Genomic DNA, 24,026 nt, shown 5'->3' with positions numbered 1-24,026 from the left:
CTGAGTGTCTCCAGGGGGACTGTCCCTGTCTCTACTGATTGTAAGTTGGAAAAGGGCATCTGATGTGTGCTGTAAATATAAATAGGTAGGGAAGATTGTAGTCATATGTGTAAGACTGAATACATTACAAAAGAACTAATACATGTAACTGAAACTGGAGGGTTTAATCTATCTCACAACAACTCTACCTGCAGTCTATTGTGTGCTACTAAGGGCAACTAATCGGTCACATCGACACAAAGCACCTACCTGAAATTTGCTGTTGACCAAGTCCACCCTGTCATGGAAATGGAATTCCCTCATGGCTGTGCCCTGCCATTAGTAACAAGATGCAGGTGTAGACTTGGCCTCCAAATTCTCCAGGCATCTGTGGGACGTGCTGCCATGTAGGCACAACCTCTCAACTCACATGAATTAACGGATCTGCTGCAGCATATGTTCAGAGGTCTAGTGAAAGGTCACGGCTGTTTTGGCAGCAAAAAGGGGAATTTGCTCAATATTAGGCATAGATATGGCTGATTTGTGTAAACGTGTCCGTGAGCAATGAAATAATAGCATGAGTAGTTTCAAACAGCACAAGACCTGAGGGTAATAATCCTTTCCAATGGTGTGAAATATATAATGTAAAGTAAACAGAGTTTAAACAGAGTTACTACTAAAAGGCGTTTTAGTCCAGGATTCATCAGGAAAAGGAAAACGGTTTGTCAAGCCTTCCCAGGGAACTTGGCAGACTTAAATCCCCAGTTATCAGCAGATTTGAGTCAGGGCAGCCATTTCCTCCACGTTGGGGAGTCCTACAGCACATCAATCAGAGAGCCATCCAACCAAGCATCTCCTGTGATTTGTAATACCACCATCCAGCTGTTGAGCAAAAAAAAAAAAAAAAAAGTACTGGCTGATTGGACACTGTGGTATCTTGGCGTAAGAAAACGATTCAATTTCCCTGTGATGGATGGTCGCGGTGAGCTGGACCTGAGACAACACAGCAGCACTGGGGCTGACCTGACAGAGACCGGGGAATAGCAATGAGACGCAATGTTCTCTGTGGCACTGAACGTTGAGATGTGGACATTCATCCCTCTGAGGGGGACTGTGTGTCGCGCTTCTCCTCCTTGAGAGTAATGAACCGCCCTTTCGGGTTTCCATCACTTGGGTCCTTTTCACTTTACTGGCTTGCAGGGCAATGCAGTTCCATAATCCAATTTCAGGAGTCCTTTGACTGGGCTGTGCTGACCGATTACTGCCTGGAGAGGTTCAGATTAACTAAACGGGGCTGCAATGCATATTTTTAACTACATTTTACATGTGGCTTGAGGTACACTATCCTAGGAGGGCGCATACGTTTTTTCCAAATTAACTTTCAAAATGATCAGTATATCATGTAGGCTAGAATTACATCTAGTTCATCGTGAAAACATTCTGCAGCAAATACTACATCAAACTGTTGAATTAGAGGATGCCGAGTACCTCTCCTGCCTCTAGTATACAATTTAATTAATCCCACAGGTTGATTATTAAAGTGGGATGTTCCACGGATAATTGAATAAGTCTGACCCACACTGTCCCTCAGTTGACATAAAGAAACAAAGCGGTGGTTTGTAAGTTAGATAGAGATCATGCAAGACTTTTCTAGGAACAGTGTGAGTGGACAATGCAAGAAAAACAACAGAACCCCGAGGACGCCAAAGGAAGTGAAGGGGCTGAATCCACTTCCTGCTACGTCACAAAATAATACAGGCATAGTATCATATATAATAATATCAGGCATGTGATTGAAAATATGAATGTTCATACCTGTCTAGTGCCACTTAGCAGAAGAAAAATCAGATCTCCTTGAGAATGATGTGCCACTTAATATCTGGAAATGTATCTTGTTGATAGAAAGTTTATATACAGCTTTAAAGGTGTGATGTAGCAAAATACGCACTGCATATTATGATGAAAAGAACTAGAATTAATGAAAAAATTCCTGTGTATTAATTGAAGCCATTAGGTCATGCTAAAAACAAATAATTGAACTTTTATTTATTCCAACCTTTAAGAACATTTCCTAAACTATTTACTGATTTCAGTTATACTTTAGCATAACATTTGAAATACTTGAATCTGGATTATATCCATTTATCCAATTATTGATTTGAAAGCTTGGAAGTCGGGGTGAAACTCCAAAGTACTAAAACAGATAAAAGATCAACTCCAGGGTGAACACAAAGAGCACATGATGTTGCACATGTAGGGGAAAAGTTCTCAGTTCTCAGTGTACATTGACAAGGCAATTTCCTTTATGTATTAGATGTATGGTGGACATTTTATCACTAGAACAAAAGCCAAAGTGAGTCAATCACATTTTTTTCCAACTGTGCAGTGATTACACATGTCACATGTAGATATGAGTAAATGCTGCACATTTTATATAAACTGACACTGAAAAGTTTGGGGTAATCTAGAAAATAACTTCATAAATATTATTGTAAATGACTCTTGTAGCTGGAAATATCTGTTAATGGTGGAATATCTGAAAAACTTCAACAATTAGTCTTGGATTCCAAATAGAAGGCTGTGTTTGTTAACCCAAATCTGTCACTTTAACATTCTTTATTAGATTCTCAATGACAGTACTAATGCTGAAAACCCCCAAGCAACACCCAACAATCAATACACGCCTTACCTTAAGCACCTCCTAACCTCTCGAACATTTCGCGCATTTACATTTACGGCATTTATCAGACACCCTTATCCAGGGTGACTTACAGTAGTTACAGGGACAGTCCCCCTGGAAACACCCAAGGTTAAGTGTCTTGCTCAGGGACACAATGGTAGTACGTGGGATTTGAACCTGTGACTTTGTGGTCTTCTGGTTCATAGGCGAGTGTGTTACCCACTAGGCTACTACCACCCTTATCTCTGCGCATCTCTGCTCATTTTGCACATTTGTCTTGTCTTGTGTGTCCTGTTTGAAATATCCAACATATCCACTTTAAAAATTCACATTTTATTTGTCACATACACAGTCATACACGGTATGATATGCAGTGAAATGGTTTAGTGACTGCCACAGACCACAGTATTGCAAATATTGCAAGTATAGAGGGAACCAATATGCAAATATTTTTACATATGACCCTAAAATCTGATCCTCTCAAGACTTTTGATCAAATACTGGGGAGGTCGGCTGTAGCTGCAGACCGAGCCAAAAGTGAAATGCGTCCCCATCACAAACCTTTAACGCAGACGCGAGACCGAAAGGGCGGCCGCGTCGGACAGACGCCGCCACGCAGCGCGCCGAGGATAACGCGTGGCACTTCGGCGCGTTCTGGGGAGGGCGGAGCGCGGAGGTCACGTTTCGTCAGCGATGACGCTCCTTTCGGACCCCGCCCTCGCCGTTCTTCGACGTGCCCAGAGTCCCGATACGCCCGACTTCCATCCACTCGCGCGGAAGGACCGGCGCAGGCGCGGGTCGCGCCCATGAGCTACAGATCAGCGCACATGCGCACTTCGGCCCCCTCGCTCAAAGCATCCCCGGCTGCGGCAGAAAAAAGAGAGAGAGAGAGAGAGAGAGAGAGAGAGAGAGAGAGATGCCGTAAAAAAAGTTTCCAGTGTTTCACAGAGGAGATAAAGATGTGTGAAAAGGAGAGGACTGGCTGAGGAAACAACAACAACAACAACAAAAAAAGACACCAGCATGATTACTTAGCGTTCGCTAGTTTCAGGGGAAACAAAGCGGAAAAAGAAAGAAAAGTTTCTGAGAGTTTTTTTTTTGTGTTGTTGTTCTGGTTGCGGGTAAAGTATGGCGCGACAGGCTGAGGAGACCGGAGCCAAAGGTTCCGACGCGAAGAAGCAGAAGAAAAAGAAAAGCAAGAAGGAGAGCAAGACCCGGACCGTGCGCGCCAATATTTTATACGACCGCGCCAAAGGAGAGGAGAACCCGAACCGACATTACGCCAGCAACAAGATTAAAACCACCAAATACACGCTGCTCTCGTTCCTGCCGAAGAACCTCTTCGAGCAGTTCCACCGCTTCGCCAACGTCTACTTCGTCTTCATCGCCCTGCTGAACTTCGTGCCGGTGGTGAACGCGTTTCAGCCCGAACTGGCCCTGGCCCCGGTGGTTTTTATCCTGTCGGTGACCGCGATCAAGGACCTGTGGGAGGACTACCGGCGACACCGGTCCGATAAAGAAATCAACCACATGGACTGCCTGGTTTACAACAGGTGAGCGGCGCTTTGTTCCAATTCGTTTGCCGAATCACATTGCCGGAGGAAACCGGCAACGTTTCTCGGTGAAAATGGTGCCTGGACGACTTGGATGCTGTCGTTTTTTCCCCAGGTTTCTTGTCTGGGTTTGAGTTTGGGCCTGGGGGTTTTCTGTTTACTTTCTTAGCTGGTTGTCTGAATACCGGCCTGGAAGAGGATACTCCGCTTTCTTAAACTGCCAAATGATGTTAATAAAAAGTAAAACTTCAGCTTGATGATGATGAAGATGACGATTCCACGCATTTGGGGGTTGTCAATAACTAAATTCACTGTGGGTTCGTGTTAAATGTGTGTTCGGGCACCATATCATTCCGTCCGAATGCAACAGAATCATATAATCAGTCATATTTTGTTGGAAGCTGAATTTTAAAACTCCTCCCTTGTCTGAAATCGCACTGAAAAAACACTCTCGAAAGATTGCCGTCACAGTTCTAGTTGTGTTTTTGGCCTTGCGTGCTGTGTGATTTTATCTAATGAAGAATGCCTTATTACATGCACACAGATACACCTTCCCCGTGGTGCCAGGTTCATTTTCTGACCCCAACCCAGCGTTCCAGCAGTTCCCTGCAGAAGCGGGATGAAAAGCGCCACTGTTAGCAGCCACATGCCAACCCGCGCCAGCGTTCACATTCTGCAACCTGAACTGCTCTTTTCGGCCTTCGGCCTGATCCAGTTTGCTGTCAGGAGTCGACGAGAAACGTTGCTTTAACAAGGTGGACTTCGAATGAACTCTGGAGGGGCGGAATCCCGAGGGATTTGCATGATGGCGACTTACCTAGACAGAAACGAATGATTAGCAGCTTTGACCTTCATATGTAACCATTATGTTTAGCTTTATTAAGTTTTATTAAGTTTTTTTTACGAATAGGCCAATCTTCAGCCTGATGAGACGGAATGGTGATCGACCGGTGAGTCTGGCGTATTTCTGATCCCAAAGCGACCCTGTGCCCAGCTGTGATGTGCGCACAGCTCCTTCTGTGTTACTTCTGCACTGCCAACAACAAGCAGCGTCCACGGTCTAAATATGACTGAATTATATCCGGCGAATCAGCCGCTCCCCCCTCTTTATTTCAGAGCGCATTTACATTTATATTTACAGCATTTATCAGACGCCCTTATCCAGAGCGACTTACAATCAGTAGTTACAGGGACAGTCCCCCCCTAGAGACACGTAGGGTTAAGTGTCTTGCTCAGGGACACGATGGTAGTAAGTGGGATTTGAACCTGGGTCTTCTGGTTCATAGGCGAGTGTGTTACCCGCTAGGCTACCACCACCCTGCCACCCTGTTTATGTTGGTCGTGCGTCGGCGTGTCACAGGGAAAGTGATTAGTTGTCTCGTGTGACAGCACAGCACCCAGTGCACACAGTGAAATGTGGTCTCTGTTTGACTGTGTGAGGATTCATTGTGCGAAATAAGAAAGTACAATAAAACAAGGTATAAACATTAAAATAATAATAATGTAAAATGGAACATTTAAGAACAATAACACATAAATAGCCATTTGAGGCACTAGATTTATATTGATTAAGAGAAGCCATGCTTGCAGACATGATGTAAAGTCACGTCCTGAAAATTAAGTCACCAGGTAGGATGACTGAAGACATTTTTAATGCTCTGTATTTCTCTGGAATGATACTGCAAAAATATTCAGACAGAATCATCGATTGCCAGAAGGATTATGCCTTCGCATGAGCAGTGTTGAAATGTGTGGTTATCTTCTTTGACCTTCCACCCTTCACAACAGCTTAGTTACAGTACAGTATTCAACCTCTTGCGCGTTTACTCAACACCTTCCACGTGCCAAACTTCGACTGAACAGAAACTTGCTCTCTTGCATGTTGGAAGGACATAAATAAGTGGTTCATTTATTATTTGTTCTGTTTATTATCATTTCATATTTTTTTTTTCATTTTTGATATGTGTTTTAATTGGTATTATTCCTTAATTATTCTAATATCCTCTCCCTCCCAGAACAACCTCTCATTTATGAAAGGCACCAAGGTCTCTCAGGTCTTGAGGTTTCCCGAAAATGGTCACATTTGCTAGAGCACCACAATAATATGTTTTATTTAGGGCTGCACGATTTGGGGAAAAAGACATATTGCGATTATTGAGATCAATATTGCGATATGCGATTGCGATATGATAAAGGACACTTGCTTGTATATCAATGAAAAGTCGCATACTAATAGTAAAATGTTTAATTTCAAAGTGAAACAAACAAACTACTTATAACCTGAAATGCCCAGTGCTTTCAAAATACAATATTCTACAAAATTAAATAAATCACAAAAAACTCTTTTACATTACTGTCGAATGATAAACCCTGGTAAGGCTAAACAACTGTTTTGATTATATTTGGCCATTATAAAATCCCGTATTATAGTTCTTACGTTTAACCAAAACGTTGTTTGGAGGCTGACTTGAACACAGGAATGCATAGCTTCGCTAGCTTAGCTAAGTTTAAGACTTATAAAATGGGATTTTATAATGGCCAAATATATTCAAAACAATTGTCCAGCCTTACCTATGAAATGTAATCCCCCGGGATCTGGTTTGGAGCGTACAGCGGTTTGTACAGCCCCAAGCAGCACAAGAGTGAGGCATTTTTATGCACTTCTCTCCATAGACATGTATATGCTTCACGCCACAGCACAGCCTCTCGCAATATGGCGGCGACATTGACGTACGATGCAGTGCGTCATGCGCCGTCTAACCATATGTCTCCGAATCGAAAGTCATGTGACCAAATACGTCACATCCGACTGAAGTGAGACTCGCAAACTTTGAGAGAATGGATCGGATATGTTGCCGATCCAATCCATGTACTAATCATTTAAATCGCAGCTTTTTGCTTCATGTAATCACACAGACTGACATCGCGATTACGATTGCGATTAGATTAATCGTGCAGCACTAGTTTTATGGTTTAACTCTTTTCCCATAAACAGGGATAGTTCTGACCAGCTCCCAGACTTAAACCTTTTATTCCAAATCTTTGCTAATCTATGTTATTGATCATGCGAATTTATGAATTTAAAGGTGTGTGGCTTTGGACTGCTGGAGTTGTGGACATTGTTCCATTTATTTAAAAGTTTACCATAACTATAAAGATCGTTGCTATTCCGATTGTTTCTTCAATAGGATTGAAGCATTGAAGATGGGAAATCTTCCTATTTTGGAGAGAAGAAAAAAAAATTAAGCCATGTGTAGGCTTCTCATCCTGGAGTTACAAATGTAAAACGAGGTCACGTGAACCTCAAGATAAAGAGGAGCATTGTGGTATAATTTCTCCATTAAACACTGTGTTGAAAATTGCAGCCTAGGCCTTACACCATCAACTGAGGTGTCCTTCCTCCCACACTGTACTTCTCATGTGTTGTGCAGGATAATTGGGAGCATTGACAGAAACCCAACCCTTAATTTCTATTGTTGTGGTGCGGTGAACAATTTGAGCGCACCTAGATTTGTGCTCGTGAATCTTAAAGAAAAGGTTTGGCACAACACTGCAAAATTTATTCTGGAGCGCTAGATCATTTTTAATTGAATCATTAGACGAAGTTTCACACTATTTTACTGCGTCACCATATATTGTTTTGTGTTTTTTACCAAGTGCAATGGTTTGAGATGATGTGTGTGTCTATTTCATGGCTCATGTAATCCACCGAGAGTTAAAACATGCCTTTGTAAAGTCTTTGTAAAAAATTGAGTCTTTGTAAAAATTGATTTAATAATATTTACCTGCCACGGCAAAATTTGAGCTATTTAATAGTGCAGCATAGCTTTAGCTAAATATGCAAAATAGTAAATTAGACTGAATATTTAAATGAGTGGATTCCACATATGGCAGTGACACGTTTGCACGTTCTGAATATGCTTGTGTGAGTTACCTCTGGAAACTTCAGTTTTCTCTCACAGTGAGTTACTGGTGAATTGGAGCTGACGTTGGTACAGTATCTGAACCCTTTTAAAATGTTCTGCATTAATCACAAAATGTGATGTGATATTCATCTAAGTGAAAGCTATTGACAAGTATGACATGGCTGAAATAAACTGGCAGCAATAACCTCAACCAGATTCTTCCTGTAGCTCTGGATTCTTTCTGCCAGAGCTGCTTTAGGACTATTCTCTACGTGATGCACGGGACGTTTTGATAACACAAGTTACTTTATCCCCATTACCTGCTTTTTTTGGAAAAAAATAACTCTAGTCAGGGCCGGTCCATAAACGGCGGCCTTTTGTATAGATTTGTATAGATTTTGTATAGATCTATAGACAATGAACAAACTATACAGGTGTCAGGAGAGAGGCTGAGCCTTTCCCATGTGGCGGTTGTGGGAAGACAGATGCTCTGGTCTGTAACATGAATAATGTTATTTGTCGAACACAAATATTCATCAGTTTGGATTAAATTAAATTAATTAAAATTAAGTTCTGGTTTCCAGGGATCATCTTATGAAGGGTAGAGTTTAGTCTGCTTTGCACTGGAGAAATGGTCTTATGTAGACAATTAAACAAACACTGAAAGGGATTCACTGCCGAACGGCACACAGGGCACACAATGTGTGGGGATGGTGCCTTGCTCAAGGAGACCTCAGTGGCAACCGACCGTTGAACCCACAACCGCTTTCTTATCCGCTAGGCCCCCACTGGCCCTGCTTGGTGGCATCTCAGCAAATCAGAGTGTCTCTAGTTTTTATGAACTTCAATGTTTGTAAAAAAAAAAACCTGAAACCTTGTGAAACGTCTGACTGCCAACAAAGGTTTCGCCACCAAGTACTAAAGCATGTTTTGCAAAAGGCAGCAAACTTTCTTCATTCATGAAAATGCTAATTAATTTGTAACTATTAGGATATAAAAATGTCAGTGCATATTTACCAGATGATGCCAGTTTATCTTTATGATTTAATTATTATAAATAATGCTGCCTTTTCTAATTAGATTTGCCTTCTACCAATAGCTGCACAATTACAAAGCGGAATCCGATCTGAATGTCCCACAACTGATTCATTAATATTCCAACAAGCCATGGTCTAACCAGCTAACATTAAGTTGTATTGGTTTAATTTTCGGAAAGAAAGCTAGCATTAACAAGAGAACAAATATGCAAATAGACATGGTAGGGTAGGCACTTTTTTTTTTAGTTAACACTTCCATCACTTACATAACTTTCCAACTGGTAAATAAGCAAAACATTCTCTCCTTCCTGCTCATCCAGTCAGGGGTCGCCACAAAGACTTGCCCTTCCTGACGCAACCCTCCCCATTTACCTGGGCTTGTGACCGGCACCAACAAATGTAGTCACATGTGTCCCCAGTGGCTGGGTTAAACTACCAAAACGTTACGATGCTAAAATAAAAAAAAAGGAAAAGGTTTTCCTATTCAGCGTAGATTTCAAGCCTCCACTATGCCTCCGAATGCTCATGATTCGTATGTTCAGAATGACAGTAGCCCCTATGACTTTCTTGTCATTTCAGTCACAAATGAACAAAGGCGGAGCTGCTCAAATGTTGATTGGCCAATTATCAGCAATAGTTAGTCTGACACTTTAAAAGGTTAACTGTTCATTCTTATAATCTTAATACAGTTGAAAACAGTTGCACTGATGAAACAAGTAGTCAAACATTTAGAAAATGGGGTTTAATGAAGCATGAAAAAGCATCTCTTGTGTTTCATCACGTCTTTACTGATTTCAGTTGGCAAGTACATTTCAGTGTGCACTGCGTTTTCTACGCAATGGTGTGCAGGGTCTTTTTAGCAAAAGGAACTTTTGAAGCTTTTGTTTCAGAAAGGGCTCCACCTACTTCCACTGGTTCCAAAGATGCAGGACAAGGAACAAGCCTGGCCAAACTGTTCCCAAACACAAGAACTTGCCCCCACCTTTTCCTGCGTCCCTCGCTGAGGAGCCTGCGCCAGCAGGTGCTGAAGTTGCTCCATTGTGCACCTTTACTTTGTATTTTATGTGGCCTCGGAGTGCTCCGATAAACAATAATACCGTCCCTTTATAAGAAGCTGTTTACAAATGGAAACGGTTTCCTGCAGCGTTTGACAGACACCCAATTTCCTTGGCAGGAGTTGAGAGAGGCTAAGCTGTTGCTTAAAAGAGCAGGAATGCTGGGAATTCTCTGCATGTTGAGTGTCTCAGGCTACTCCTTTACAAGCTCCAGGTTCGGACCTGGCTCGAGATCTCCATAGCAGTCACACTGACGGTATGGCTGCAGCAAGCTCTGCGTCCGGATGGAGACATGCTGTTAGACATGCTGTGTGGATGTTGATTGGTAGATGACCGACTCCTTTCTGTACATCAGTTTGGATTGAGTCTTATGAAAGGTAGAATTGAATCTGTGTTGCACTGTAGAAATGGTCTTATGTAGACAATTCGAGAGATATTATCATACTGAAAGGAATTTTTTTTTTTGGGTCATTTTAATTCACTGCATCCCAGCACACAGTGCACACAACGTGTGAGGATGGTACCTTGCTCAAGGAGACATTAATGGCACGTTTACTGTTCGCTATTTGAACCAAACAAGTCCACTTCCTTAATCGCTAGGCCACCACTGCCCTGCTTGGTGGCATCTCAGCAAGTCAGTTTTTGGAGTTCTTACCGACTTTAATTTCATTTGTATGTAAATGCATTTTATTATGGGTGAAAGTTTGAAAAGAAAATTTAAATTAAAATTTTACTAGAATAAAAGAAAAGAAGTGTTTTCAGTCTTATTTCTATACTTTAATTACCTTGTGGTAGAACTGTATTTTGGTTTAGATAAAAATATTAGTTAAATGCTTTTTCCTTTCATTTAATTTCGGTCAAAAAATGACTGATTACTGCTGGTATATGAAAGCACTCTATTCAAACATGCATCATGATTGTAGTCGGTCAGGCTTTGACGTTATTCTTGGTGTAGCATGCTTGGGCAGCACTTCCACTGGTCAGGTCTGCCACTCTGGTGTCATTCGCAAATGTTGGTATTGTGCTTGGCAACACAGTTGTGTGTGAACAGTGAGTAAAGCATTTGGTGGAGAATGCTCCACAGCAGCGGTGGGGTAAAACAGCCCCTGTTCCTGGTGCAAAACAATGGTGAAAAGTCTACATATTAAAGATGGTGTTAAGAGTTGTTTTTAAAATGGCTACACGCTGTACTGTAGTCACATTTTGGAATTTTATAGCTATTTTTAGACCGATCATGGTCAAGTCAGTTGTATATATGGAATAAACTTGGGCATGTGTCAGGGCGTGCTAGTTAGTGTGATGTCATTTGTGCTTTGAGATACTCAGGGTTAATTGTCTTGCTCAGGAGCACAATGGTAGTAAGTGGTGTTTGAACCTGTGACTTTGTGGTCATCTGATTCATAGATGAGTGTCTTAACCACTAAGGTTTGGGTTAAATTTGTACATTTTCACTCTTCTGCCATTCCTTCTTGCAGATCCTCTCCAGTTCTGGCAGGTTGGATGGTAAACGTTGGTGGACAGCCATTTTTAGGTCTCTCCAGAGATCAGTCACGGAGTTGTTGTGAAGCCACTTTATTGTAGCTGTGTGCTTAGGGTCATTGTCTTGTTGGAAGGTAAACCTTCGGCCCAGTCTGAGGTCCTGAGCACTCTGGAGAAGGTTGTCTTCCAGGATATCCCTGTACTTGGCCACATTCATCTTCCCCTTGATTGCAACCAGTCGTCATGTCCCTGCAACTGCAAAACACACCACAGCATGATTCTGCCACCACCATGCTTCACTATTGGGACTGTATTGGACAGATGCTGAGGAGTGCCTGGTTTTCTTTACACATACCACGTAGAATTAAGGCCAAAGAGAATCGTATTTCTCACCATAATGGATTCCTTCAGGTGTTCTTCAGTTTTTTTTTTTTTTTTTTTTTGTTTTTTTTTTTTTTTTTTAAAATACTCCATGCAGGTTTTTATGTGTCTTGCACTGAGGAGTCTGTTGTAAAGCCCAGATTGGTGGAAGGCTGCAGTGATGGTTGACTTTCTACAACTTTCTCCCATCTTCCGACCGCATCTCTGGAGGACAGCCAGAGTGATCTTTGGGTTCTTCTTTACGTCTCTCACCAAGGTTCTTCTCCCCTGATCGCTCCGTTTGGACAGACGCCAGCTCTAGGAAGGGTTCTGGTCGTCCCAAAAGTGTTCCAGTTAAGGATTATGGAGGCCACTGTGCTCTTAGGAACCTTAGCCATATCTGCGCCTTGCCACAATTCTGTCTCTGATCTCTTCAGGCACTTCCTTTGACCTCATGATCCTCATTTGCTCTGACCTGCATTGTGAGCTGTAAGGTCTTATATAGAGAGGGGTGTGGCTTTCTAATCAAGTCCAATCAGTATAATCAAACACAACTGGATTAAAATGAAGGTGTAGAACATCTCAAGGACGATCAGAAGAAATGGACAGAACCAGAGTTAAATATGAGTGTAATAGCAAAGGGTCTGAATACTTAGGGCCATGTAATATTTCAGTTTTTCTTTGTTAATAAATCTGCAAAAATGTCCACAATTCTATTTTTTTCTGTATATGGGGTGCTGTGTGTACATTAATTAGGGAAAAAAACAACTTAAATGATTTGAAGAGTGAAAAATTTAAGGGGGTCTGAATACATTACATACCCACTGTATACTCTTATTCAGCATCGTAACATGAAACATGAAATGCATTTGTGTTTTATTATTAATATTACATTCTATGTAAAATATAATTATAAAACTTTGAAAATATTTAAAGGAAAAGTCATGGAATTTAAAAAAGAGATTTTTTTTAAGTGGTATTGGTTTATTTTTGTTTTGTAATACGAAATAAACATATAACGTTATGCAAAAATAATTGAAATCTGATTGCCACATGAATGTATAATGAAATACAATGTTCCTGTAAGACTGTGTGAGAAATGTTTTTCTATACATCTATAGTAACTTTGCTGGCTTTACGTAGTGAACCCCATCACATGGTGCTGTGTGCATTGCTTCCATATTCCAGCACATCCACATCCGCGTGTCTCCTTTTTAAAAGTCATTTAAATTACATCTGATGATCTGTGCCTGATTGGGACCATTTTGGGGCTCACCTACACTAAACTGTGTTTAACCCCCATGTAACACACATCTCAACATGAAAGTCAAAGTGAAGTGCACACAATGAAATGCGACCTCTGCTTTTAACCCTTTGTGAGCAGTGGGCAGCCATGAAAGCAGTGTGTGGGGACGGTGAAAGCTTAATCAAATTCAGAATAAAGTCCAAATGGCCCTTGCTTGTGTGCCCCGAGTGCTGTATGTGTCACAATGGCCACAGAGAAGAAAACTTGTCCAAGGCCAAATGCTTTTGGACGCAATTTGAATTGGCGGGTTGTCTCAGGGCTGATGTGGAACTGGGGACAATGCTGTATCATTAGACAGAAGCATTTAATTATCCTATATTCCAGGTAAATGTAAGGCCCGGTGCTCTGATGTAAGGACAGTGCTGCAGAGCTCACCAGTTTTGATCCTGTGGTTTTGTTATTCTTTATTAGTTCTTGGTTCGTACTTCCAGTCAGCTCCTGGTCAGGACTGCAGCTTTCTGGGAAAGTGATGTTTAGCAGATGTTTGCCAAGAATTGGAAACCATGAATCATTTCGGAGATTACTTCCCTTTATTGACCTCTTCGTGAATGTATGCGATTGTGTTAATGTCTTTGTAATTACTTGAGCTATTTATTTATTATATGCGCATTGAAAATTTGCGATTCGCCTCTCATCAGTGGTTCTGTTTAAGGCTGTAACGACATGGTCTAACAGTGAAGCTGCAGTGTGAGCTGGGCAGGTTTCATAACCACCGAGAAATGTCATTTTTTCCTTTGTTCAGATCTCCGTTGCTGTAGGAAAGTTATACGGAAATTTGGCGGGGAAATTTCCATCGCCTCGAGGACATCTCCCGTCCCAGTTACCAGACCTTTGGTCTGTCTTTGCTTTACTGTGGCTGTGTGAGTGTTTGTATTTTTGTGGGGCTTCTAGTTTCCCCCATGGCTGAACACGCTACTTTAGGTGGGGAAGGGTGGGAAAGCGAACACAGGGATGGTTTGTCCCAGCACGGACTTTGCTGGCTTGAGGCTGCCAAGCCCCTCTACAGATATTATGTTTTCTTTTTCTTTCTTTTATTCTCCCCAGTGCTACACAAGGTTAGGGTCACGTTGCTTAGATCAAAGCCATGCTGCATTTTTCTCGTTTACGGTTTTGGGCAGAAATAATTTTTTAGTTTCATGTATCTGTATATTTTCCTGCCTTAGTGTTGCTAATGTACCTGTCTGCTCAGGAATGAGAGGCGGTATATGGAGAAATACTGGAAGGAGGTACGCGTGGGCGACTTCATCCGGCTGAGGTGCAACGAGATCCTGCCGGCCGACGTGCTGCTGCTGAGCTCCAGCGATCCGGACGGCTTGTGCCACATTGAGACGGCCACGCTGGACGGGGAAACCAACCTGAAGCAGAGGCAGGTGGTCAGGAGCTTCATTGACCTGGTGAGATCTTCCTCTCAACATGACCTGTAGCAGCTGGGAATGGTATGTTCTGCTGTGGATGGAGGGAACACCTGTTCCTACTTAAAACGAAGAACTTAAACAATCGTGTTAAAATTTTGGTCATTTTCCTTAGGCCATAATAATCACACATGGCAGATATTTGCATGATAAAAGTTAAACTTTTTAACTCAATGCTTGGTGGTTCTCCTCACAACAAAACAGTGGGTTCAATGCGATTGATTGGCTCCCACTTGAAAAATGTAATATTTTTAACGTTCTCATGCACCCTCAATTAAGTTCAACATTGACTACAACATTGACTACATCATTGACGTGTCTGAGTGTCCTGACTTTAATGACTGAAAGCGCAGCCCAGGGCAGGGGAAGGGACGTTGGACGTGAGGACACTGTTGTCACTGTTGACAAAAAGGTTACAGAATGTCAGTTGTGTGGCAATGGTGTGGTTTGGGCCATTATGACACAAACATAACAGAAAAATTGACCTGAATATTGTAAATGTTGTTTTGTTCTGCTTTATATCTTAGTAACATATTTTACAGGCTTTAGTTTTTTGTGTTTTCTTATATATTTTAGATGTTAATAAAATGTTGAGCTTATCTCTGGTTTCTTTATGTTTCAGTAGTTCTCAAAAATTGTGATGATAATATGGAAATATGTATCACGATCAATATTTTTTCACAGCCCTCCTTTGGGATGTCAAACATTTATTAATTAGTGTTACAAAAATGTCCTGTTTTATACCGAAATTTGACTTAAATTTAGTTATTTAGAAAATGTACATCATTAAATCAGCAATTAGAAGAGGTGACGTCCATTTAGCTTCTTTAGACTGATTCGCATTGTTGTTTTTTTAAAACATAATATCATTAATGTTGATGATATTTAACCCCCCAGGCTGTGAATTTGGACACATAATACCAGTTAGTCATTGTTGTGTTCACAAGAACAAGATCTGTTTCCTCAGGGTTTGTGTGTTGTGTGTTCAGCTGGTATGTCTGATACTAGACAACTAGACCAGACAGCAAACTGTGACTTATTCCTCTCTTGTGAAATTGACACTCAAATCCCAGTGACCATGTCTTCAAAAAGGCCCATGATGTCTCCATATGTTCTAAAGTTGATGACATTTTTGCCTTGTCTTTTAAGAGTACATATTAAGCTAGTGAAATATGTTTTAAAATATCATTATTGTTGTCATTATTGGTGTAATGTTCCAGTTCATTGTGTTAATGATTGTTGTTTCAGGACTGTGAGTTTGACCCATCAAAATATAACAGCGTCATTGAATGTGAGAAGCCCAACAACGACTTGAACAGGTTTCGTGGATATATGTAAGTACAGAAGTGCTTCATTGAGAACCTTTTACATATTTTTTAAATATTTATCTTTTATTTCATTATTCCATATGAAATATTTCTACAACTACTCCTGTTCACTCCTCCTTTCAAACCAATCTTTTCTTTCTCTCTGATGGTTGTGGTTCTTTATGTATACTTGTTTCACATTAACAATTACAGAAATTCCCACCATACACCTCAATTTTTTTTTGTATTCCCCCTGTTCAGTCTAATTTATTTTATCATGGTATGTGCATTCACCCTTGTTAACTGCAGTATACTATAATAAAAGTAACAATATTGGGATACTCCATATCCCTCAATCCCTTTTCCACTCATATTTTTCACCCCTCCATACTTCTTTTAATTTTTCTTTCATTTCATTTTAGCTTAGCCATTTACCCTTTTTCCTCTCTCTGTTCTCCATTTTATATTCTTTCTATTATGTCTTTTCTTTTCTTGATGTTCTAAGATCAGGTTTGTGTCTACACTATAGCAAGTTTTGTACCGCAAATGAGATTTCACTTCATCACTCATTAGCCATTGAAAAACAATATTTTTCAGTGAACGGTGTTTTATAGACTAGCATTTATTTGGCCTAACGTCTAATTAGCACTCCGATTTTTCACGTGCGTGTTCTCAAAAGCCATCCTTGTTGTTTTAATCACTCCAAAGAGTTTGTGCTCCTCACAGGCTGCAGAATGCTGAGGTAAAAGCTGCTATTAATGGTTTTGTGGGGGTGGGGCGCTTATCTTTGTCATGGATCACACTGATAGAACACATTATTATGTCCTGTGAAGTGCTGTCCTGCACTGTCTCAATACAGATGACAAAAAAACAAAACACATCTAAATTGCAAAGGGAAAGCTGTGCCATTTGCTAGTAGACACACAAATGATCCTTCTGGTTTGTTGAATTGTGGCAGAGCTTTGATATACTTTGTTTCCTTTGGCTGTTTGAATGCATTTCTTGAACATCTTACCACCTTAGAGGGATGCGCCTCTGTTTACAGTGTGGGCGACGTGTCTACTCCGGTGGGCCTGTGGGGGAGATCTCTCATGTGAAAGTTGACTGTTGAGGGCTGGAAGTCGGTCAGCTGACAGGAGCTCAGGCCGTTATAACATTAACCCCCTTACTCTGATGGAGAGCAGATGCTACCAGCCTCTTGCCAGCACTCTGTTGCCCGGTTACTGTGGAGGGTGGCACGGAAGCGGAGAGTGTGCGTGTGTGTGTGTGTGTGTGTGTCCAAGTGCAAGATTGGGTGGGTATTAGATTGTGACCCCCCCCCCCCCCCCCCCCACATGTACCTTTGCATATTCTCTCTCATTAAACCATAATGACTGTGATGCAATGTGAGGCAAAGCTTTTCTGTTTAAGGCACCAGAACCTGAGAACAAAAAAAGTGATGAAGCGATGAAGCCGTAATCCTCTGTTTAACCTCTGGGTTTGCAGTGTTGTTTCCTGTTGGGGCTGTTTAACACTCAGAGAGCTCATTCTGTGCACTTCAATTACATCTGCCTTCGCTTTACAGAGGGGCTTCACCTAAGACTTGTTTTTGATCTTTCCTGGTGGTCTATGTTCTGACTTTCAAAGAAGGCAAGACCTCTTCTTTCCACTCAATTGTCTTTTTGCCCGTTATTCACTTCTTACTTTAGCCTAGTATCTGCAGGGTGGTTGGTCTCTGTTGATCTTTCAGCGGGACAGTGCTTGTCCTTCATGGATGTGGAGATACAGGCCTGTGTTGGGGAAAGCCCCTGGGCTGTAAGCTGTGATGGATCAATGTCTGTGAGTGTTTCACTTTATTAGAAATAGCTACACTACCAGTCAAAATTTGTACACGCTTACTCAGCCTACTCGCCTATATAGTCTAAGATTCTGTTCAGAAGAATGCAAGAAACATATTTAGTATTTTTTTGTAGATTTGATTCATCTGTTTTTGAGACCTCATTAAAAGCCGCTTGATGAGCTGCTTATTAACATGAGTGAATGATTAGAAGGTGTTCAGCACCTAATAATTGTCAAGCATAATTGCGATTATTGGCCCTGTTGGCTTGCCGTAGTGGAGGGTTAAGGAGGGAGGTTCTGCGGTGGCCTTGTAAGGAAGTTACGTATCATTATTATTATTATCACTACTACTATAACTTGTTCTTTTCATATTAAGACATGTTAATATCAACTAGTTTAAAGATACCATCTAGTTTTAAGAAATACAATTTTTTTTTTCTTCCTCCGTTTGTGGCGGCATTAGCATTTGTCAAAATTTGAAACCAAGTGATTCACACGTCACGTCTTATTTCCTCGTCTTAGGTTGTGGGGGACTTACGTTTGTCTCATTATCTCCGTCTCTCTCCGCCTCCACCGGTTTATTCACTGCACCTCATATGTCCTCTGTGCTCTTGTTCGGTGCAAAAAAAAAAAAAAAAACCCTACTCCCCGTGGCAGTTCCATGGAGTCACACGCACCCCACCCTGGCATTGCACCTCTCTATTTGAGAAACACTGCTCTAACCTAAGGTGGTATAGAGATGACACGTGTGTTATTTCATAGAACTGTGTCGTCAGTTTTGTTCTATAATGCAAGCAAGACCCATAAATGAGTAGGTGCCTCCAAACTTACGACTGGTAGTTTATCTTTACGAACTGTAGTCCATCACCGCATGATTCATTGGTGTTCAGTTTCTGACTGAAGCGGCATTTGCTTTTTTTTTTAAATGTAATGTGTGATGATGACTGTAATGGTCTCTTTACCACAGAATCCACCGCAGTGGTCGTCGAGACGGGCTCTACAAAGTCAACCTGCTGCTCAGGGGCTGCACCATCCGCAACACCGAGGAGGCCGTCGGCATTGTCATCTACGCAGGTCTGCCGACACCTACACCACCTGCCTGTTTAACCCCTGACCCGCAGCCTGACGCGGCCCTCTTCTGTCTGCCAGGCCACGAGACGAAAGCCATGCTGAACAACAACGGGCCGCGTTACAAGCGCAGCAGGCTGGAGAGGCAGATGAACGTGGATGTGTTCTGGTGCGTCATCATCCTGCTGGTCATGTGCCTTTTCTCCGCAACAGGCAAGTTTTTTATCGAAGGAGTGAAGTAAGCAGCACACACTGCACCAGTCCTGTGGCGCTCTGGCGGAGTCTCTGTAGAAACAACCTTGTCTGGCGGCCGTTTCAGGTCACGGGCTGTGGATGTTTCAGTATGGAGATAAGCGGCCAGTGTTTGACGTCCTTAGTCCTGAGGGAACGGGCTTATCACCGGTGCTGTCAGCCATTTATCTGTTCCTCACCATGATCATCGTTTTCCAGGTGAGGTATAGCGGCTTCAGAGTCCCATAAGGGATGATAACAATATACTTAGAAATTCCTATGACCTTACGGAACACTTTAGTCCTCGTGTATCATGTAACGCTGTTTGAACCTGTACATTGTTCCATGTCTGCATCACTGATCTTCATTCAGAAGTGTCTGAATCTGCTGTACGCCTTCAACATCCATGATTTTATAAGCTCATTATTTATTTGTAAGAGCTATTTTATTCAGATGAACTGGTTTTAATTTTTGTGTTCAAAAAAACACATTTTCAGGAACCCCTCAAGGGCTTTTTTTTTCATCCCAAATGCATTAGCTTACATGTTCATGTTCAAGGTCACTGCTGATTACTTTACTTTACTTTACTTTACTTTACTTTACTTAGCAGATGCTTTTATCCAAAGCGACTTACAAGAGGAAGACACCAGAAATTCTCATTCGGTTTCTATAGATTTTGATTTGTAAAACTAAGAGCCTAACTTGTCAGGAAAAGAACATGCTAGGGAGTTGTTAAGTGCTAGACTAATTCTTTTTTTTTTTTGTGCTGTGTGTGTGCATGTGCGAGTGTTAGACGCGTCTGAAATACTTTTTTAACAAGTGGGTGTTCAACTCCTTCTTAAAGGTGGTAGTAGTCTCGGCTAGTCGAATGGGCCGACGACCAGCCAGGGACAACAAAGGAGAACAGAGTTGATTGGGATCGGAGACCCCGTGAAGAGGGAATTTTCAGTCTCATTTCATTTGCAGATCTGAGAGGGCGTGCAGGAGTGTAGCTAGGTAGTAGTGTGTTGATATAAGAGGGTGAACTTCCTTTTACAGCCCTACAGGCGAGCATCAAGGATTGTCTGGAGGCATTGGGCAAGGTGTCCTGAATTGATCTGTGACTTTAAATCTAGTATCATCTATCTTCTATGTTCGATTTTCTAAGTTCTTTCTTTTGCCTCATTTCGTGAAAAAAGTAATGGGGTGTAACTACTGGTTGTAAGGAGCTCCGGATAAGAGCGTCTGATAAAAGCTGTAAATGTAAATTGTAAGTCTAAATGTGTTTTCTGTGTTTTCCCAGGTGCTGATTCCCATCTCCCTCTTTGTGTCGATCGAGATAGTGAAGATTTGCCAGGTGTACTTCATCCACCAGGATGTGGATCTGTACGATGAGGAGACGGACTCACACCTGCAGTGCAGGGCTCTGAACATCACAGAGGACCTGGGCCAGATGCAGTACATCTTCTCAGACAAAACGGGCACTCTGACCGACAACAAGATGGTGTTTCGCCGCTGCACTGTAGCTGGGGTAGAGTACTCTCATGACGCCAACGGTGAGCACAATCACCTACACCCCACACAAATGCAAGAAAAATAGGACCGTGCTGGCCTAGCGGGTAAGGAAACGGACCCGTAGTCGGAAGTTGTCGGTTTGAATCCCAAACCTCCAAGGTGCCACTGAGGGTGCCGTTGGTCGCGGTATCGTCCCCACAAACTGCTCCAGGGTGCCTGTCATGGCTGCCCAGTGCTTACTAAGGGTGATGGGTTAAAAGCAGAGGACACCTTTCGCTGTGTGCACTGGGTGCTGTGCTGTGAAACTAATATCTTTCACTTAACAAATGTGCTTGTTGGCAGAATATAACATTTTCCCACAGTTATAAAGAATAATGCTTTATTTAGCTCAGAAACAGATCAAAGCCTTATGCAGATGGGGGCTCATGAGTCCACACACATTTTCTGTTATTATAGAGAGTGCAAGCTCGCATTTTGACCGCTATCAGAAATGCAACACTCTGCATTGCTGTCCTCTGTGTAACACCTGTTGCTATTTGTTGCACAGCCAAGCGACTGGCCATGTACCAGGAGGTCGACTCTGAGGAAGAGGAGTGCACATCTCACGGAGGCACGCTGCCGCGGCGCGAAAGCGTGGGCAGCCACCAGAGCAGCAAGGTGGTGCTGCGCTCCCACAGCACCAAGTCCCACCGCCGCACCGGGAGCCGCGCTGAGGCCAAGAGAGCCAGCATCCTATCCAAGCACACGGCTTTCAGCAGCCCCATGGTCAGTGGCAGATTGACTATGTATAGGAAATTTCCGGCCAATAGGGCACGACGTATTACTTACACGCCCTCCATTTTGTAGTGATTCTGCATCGATTATATCATAATGACATTAAAAACTCTAGCTAAAGAGTGGTGCCGGTGGTGACTGTGGCTGCCTGATCTGAGTACAGCGCCGCCTAGGGTATTAGTTCGACTTGCCAACGCGGACATTTGAAGTGAACGGCCTCTGAACGGCATGCGCGTTTTTGCTGTGCTTTGTAGATGCGTTCAGTTGGTGTTGCAGCGTTTATTTAACGCCAACGGAAAGCTGGTGCTTAACCCCCCCCCCTGCGGGGGACTATTTGATTTGCTCCAACGAGCAGAAAAGCGCCACGAATGCCAGAAAAAACTCCTGCTTCAGATGTCCGCGTGAACAAGGTCTTACCTCTCATCTCTCAGACGTATTTGAAAACGTATTGTCAAGTAACGTCGAACAAATTGACTGGATGCACTAATTGATAATTGATAATCATGAGGTCGGTGAAGGTTGACGCCAGAATGTGTCTCTGAAACGGAACATGCACGGTGTTCCCGCAGTCTAGCTGACAATACCGTGCGGCTCTAGACAAGTGGAGTAGCTGTGTGAATAATAACCAGAGTTGTGCGACTCCTTGCTTAACAGGAGAAAGACATCACCCCAGACCCACAGCTCATGGACAAGGTGAACGAGGGCGCCACTCAAATGGAGTTCATGCGCTTTCACAGCCAGCCCCTCAGCCAGCTGCCCTCTGACCTCTCCGACATCATAGACTTCTTCATCGCTCTGACCATCTGCAACACCGTGGTGGTGTCCTCCCCCAACCAGCCCAGGCAGAAGGTGAGGGTTGACGTCGGCTTCAGATTAATGTGAATTCTTTCCCATCCCAGTTTCCGTTTATTGATACAAAATGAAATGGTGTCTTGGTGACTGCACTCTTCCTTTAATGCCAGCTGTGTTTTAACTGCCGTTCTTTATTTCATTGTGTTTTGGTGACATTCTCTGGCTGCTTTTGTGTTTTTGTGAGACAGTGGAAGCCTGGGTGTGGTGGCATGGTACAGGGTTCTGACTTACATTTACATTTACAGCATTTATCAGACGCCCTTATCCAGAGCGACTTACAATCAGTATTGCTCAGGGACACAATGGTAGTGAGTGGGATTTGAACCCGGGTCTTCTGGTTCATAGGCGAGTGTGTTACCCACTAGGCTACTACCACCCTGGCTAGCACACCAGTCACTCCAGGACAAAAGCCCAGCCTCTCCCGAACAGCCGCATTAGTGCTGGTTCTCGCGTGAAACCCTTTACATCCAAAATAGGCGGAATTGAAATTGTTAGGTGTTAACGGCTTATCTGACGGTCTTATCTTGAATGCTGGTGTGATGTTTGAGGAGGGGTGTTCACTTGGGCCTCTCTGCTCCCTGTGCAGGTGCGGATGAGGTTTGAGCTGAAGTCACCAGTGAAGACCATCGAGGACTTTATTAAACGCTTTACACCGAGCCGTCTGACCTCTGGGTCCAACAGCAGCAGCTTGTCCAGCCTCGTCACCAACCGCTCGTCTTCCAACCGTGGATGCTCCAGCATCCTGTCCTCCCCCTCTGCTGAAAGCACCCTCACCAAACTGAATGAGGAGCGCCTTCAGACGGGACGAGGAACCAGTCCTGGCCTACTAGAACATGCCTTCAGTCCTGTCCCTACCACGACGGTGGATGGAGCCAAGCCTTGGACCCTGGGGGAAGGAGAGCTGCGTTATGAGGCAGAGTCTCCAGATGAAGCTGCTCTGGTGTATGCAGCTCGGGCGTACAAGTGCTCCCTGGTGGGCCGGCTGCCGGACCAGGTGACCATGGAGCTCCCTCACCTGGGCAAGTTGAGCTTTGAGCTGCTGCACACAATAGGCTTCGACTCCACCAGGAAACGAATGTCTGTGGTGGTCAGGCACCCTCTGACTGACCAGATCACGGTCTACACCAAAGGAGCCGACTCGGTAGTCATGGACTTAATCAGACCTCCAACAGGTACCTGGTTTATTAATATCTGGTTTATTCACACACACATCAGGTATTCCACAAAGAAAAAAAATCGAATCTTCTTAAACGTCATTACTAACAGCTTTTTAACTTTAGTGTGTTCTTTGTAACATAAACCATCCTGAATATGAATGAAATATTGAGGAATGAATGAAATACGTTCACGTTTTTTTATCATTAAATTAAACTTTTTACGTATGGTAGAAAGTACCTGGATAGCGAACTCAACAAAAGGCGAGTGCTACCCTCATTATGCAAAAACCATGGGAGTTTAGTTAGACCCAGGTCACCAGTAGAGCCAGCACTGGTTGTGGCGCTCATTGGTGTAGTGCTCCTGCTATCGCTCTGGTGAAGCGCGGTATCTCCGCCTGACAGCACAGCAGCAGGCGTAACTCAACCGAAGGATTGATGACCGCTGGCCCCGGACCAGGCCAACTACAAATCATCTGATAGCATCGCCACTGCCTCAGTGGATGGAGCATATGCTTTAAAGGTAGAGAGCGATCCCCAATGCCAACCATCTCTTGTGATT

At 42.9% G+C, this 24,026-nt stretch overlaps 1 protein-coding gene across 6 annotated transcripts in view; it reads left to right on the top strand.

Annotated features, from left to right (window-relative positions):
* The first annotated feature begins 3,574 nt into the window (after positions 1-3,574).
* Positions 3,575-24,026, top strand: part of atp10a (ATPase phospholipid transporting 10A) — a 40,019-nt gene continuing 19,567 nt past the window's right edge. For 4 of the 6 annotated variants that reach the window (XR_003751711.1, XR_003751712.1, XM_029001153.1 and 1 more), the window contains exons 1-10: positions 3,575-4,212; positions 14,544-14,748; positions 16,015-16,100; positions 18,859-18,965; positions 19,041-19,172; positions 19,279-19,409; positions 20,473-20,725; positions 21,232-21,449; positions 22,113-22,307; positions 22,897-23,482. Coding sequence is in view for 4 of the 6 variants with exons in the window: in XM_029001153.1 (XP_028856986.1) it covers positions 3,788-4,212; positions 14,544-14,748; positions 16,015-16,100; positions 18,859-18,965; positions 19,041-19,172; positions 19,279-19,409; positions 20,473-20,725; positions 21,232-21,449; positions 22,113-22,307; positions 22,897-23,482 (2,338 nt within the window). In the remaining 2 variants the exon portion in view is untranslated. Of the gene's footprint in view, positions 4,213-4,899; positions 4,968-14,313; positions 14,410-14,543; positions 14,749-16,014; positions 16,101-18,858; positions 18,966-19,040; positions 19,173-19,278; positions 19,410-20,472; positions 20,726-21,231; positions 21,450-22,112; positions 22,308-22,896; positions 23,483-24,026 lie in introns of those variants that run through there. The other 2 variants (XM_029001155.1, XM_029001154.1) reach the window with 2 other exon arrangements.

This window comes from Denticeps clupeoides, chromosome 13 (genome assembly GCF_900700375.1).
Source record: "Denticeps clupeoides chromosome 13, fDenClu1.1, whole genome shotgun sequence".
Classification (NCBI taxonomy): Eukaryota; Metazoa; Chordata; class Actinopteri; order Clupeiformes; family Denticipitidae; genus Denticeps; species Denticeps clupeoides.
The sequence above is the reverse complement of the archived record's forward strand: the minus strand, read 5'-3'. Positions and strand labels throughout refer to the sequence as shown.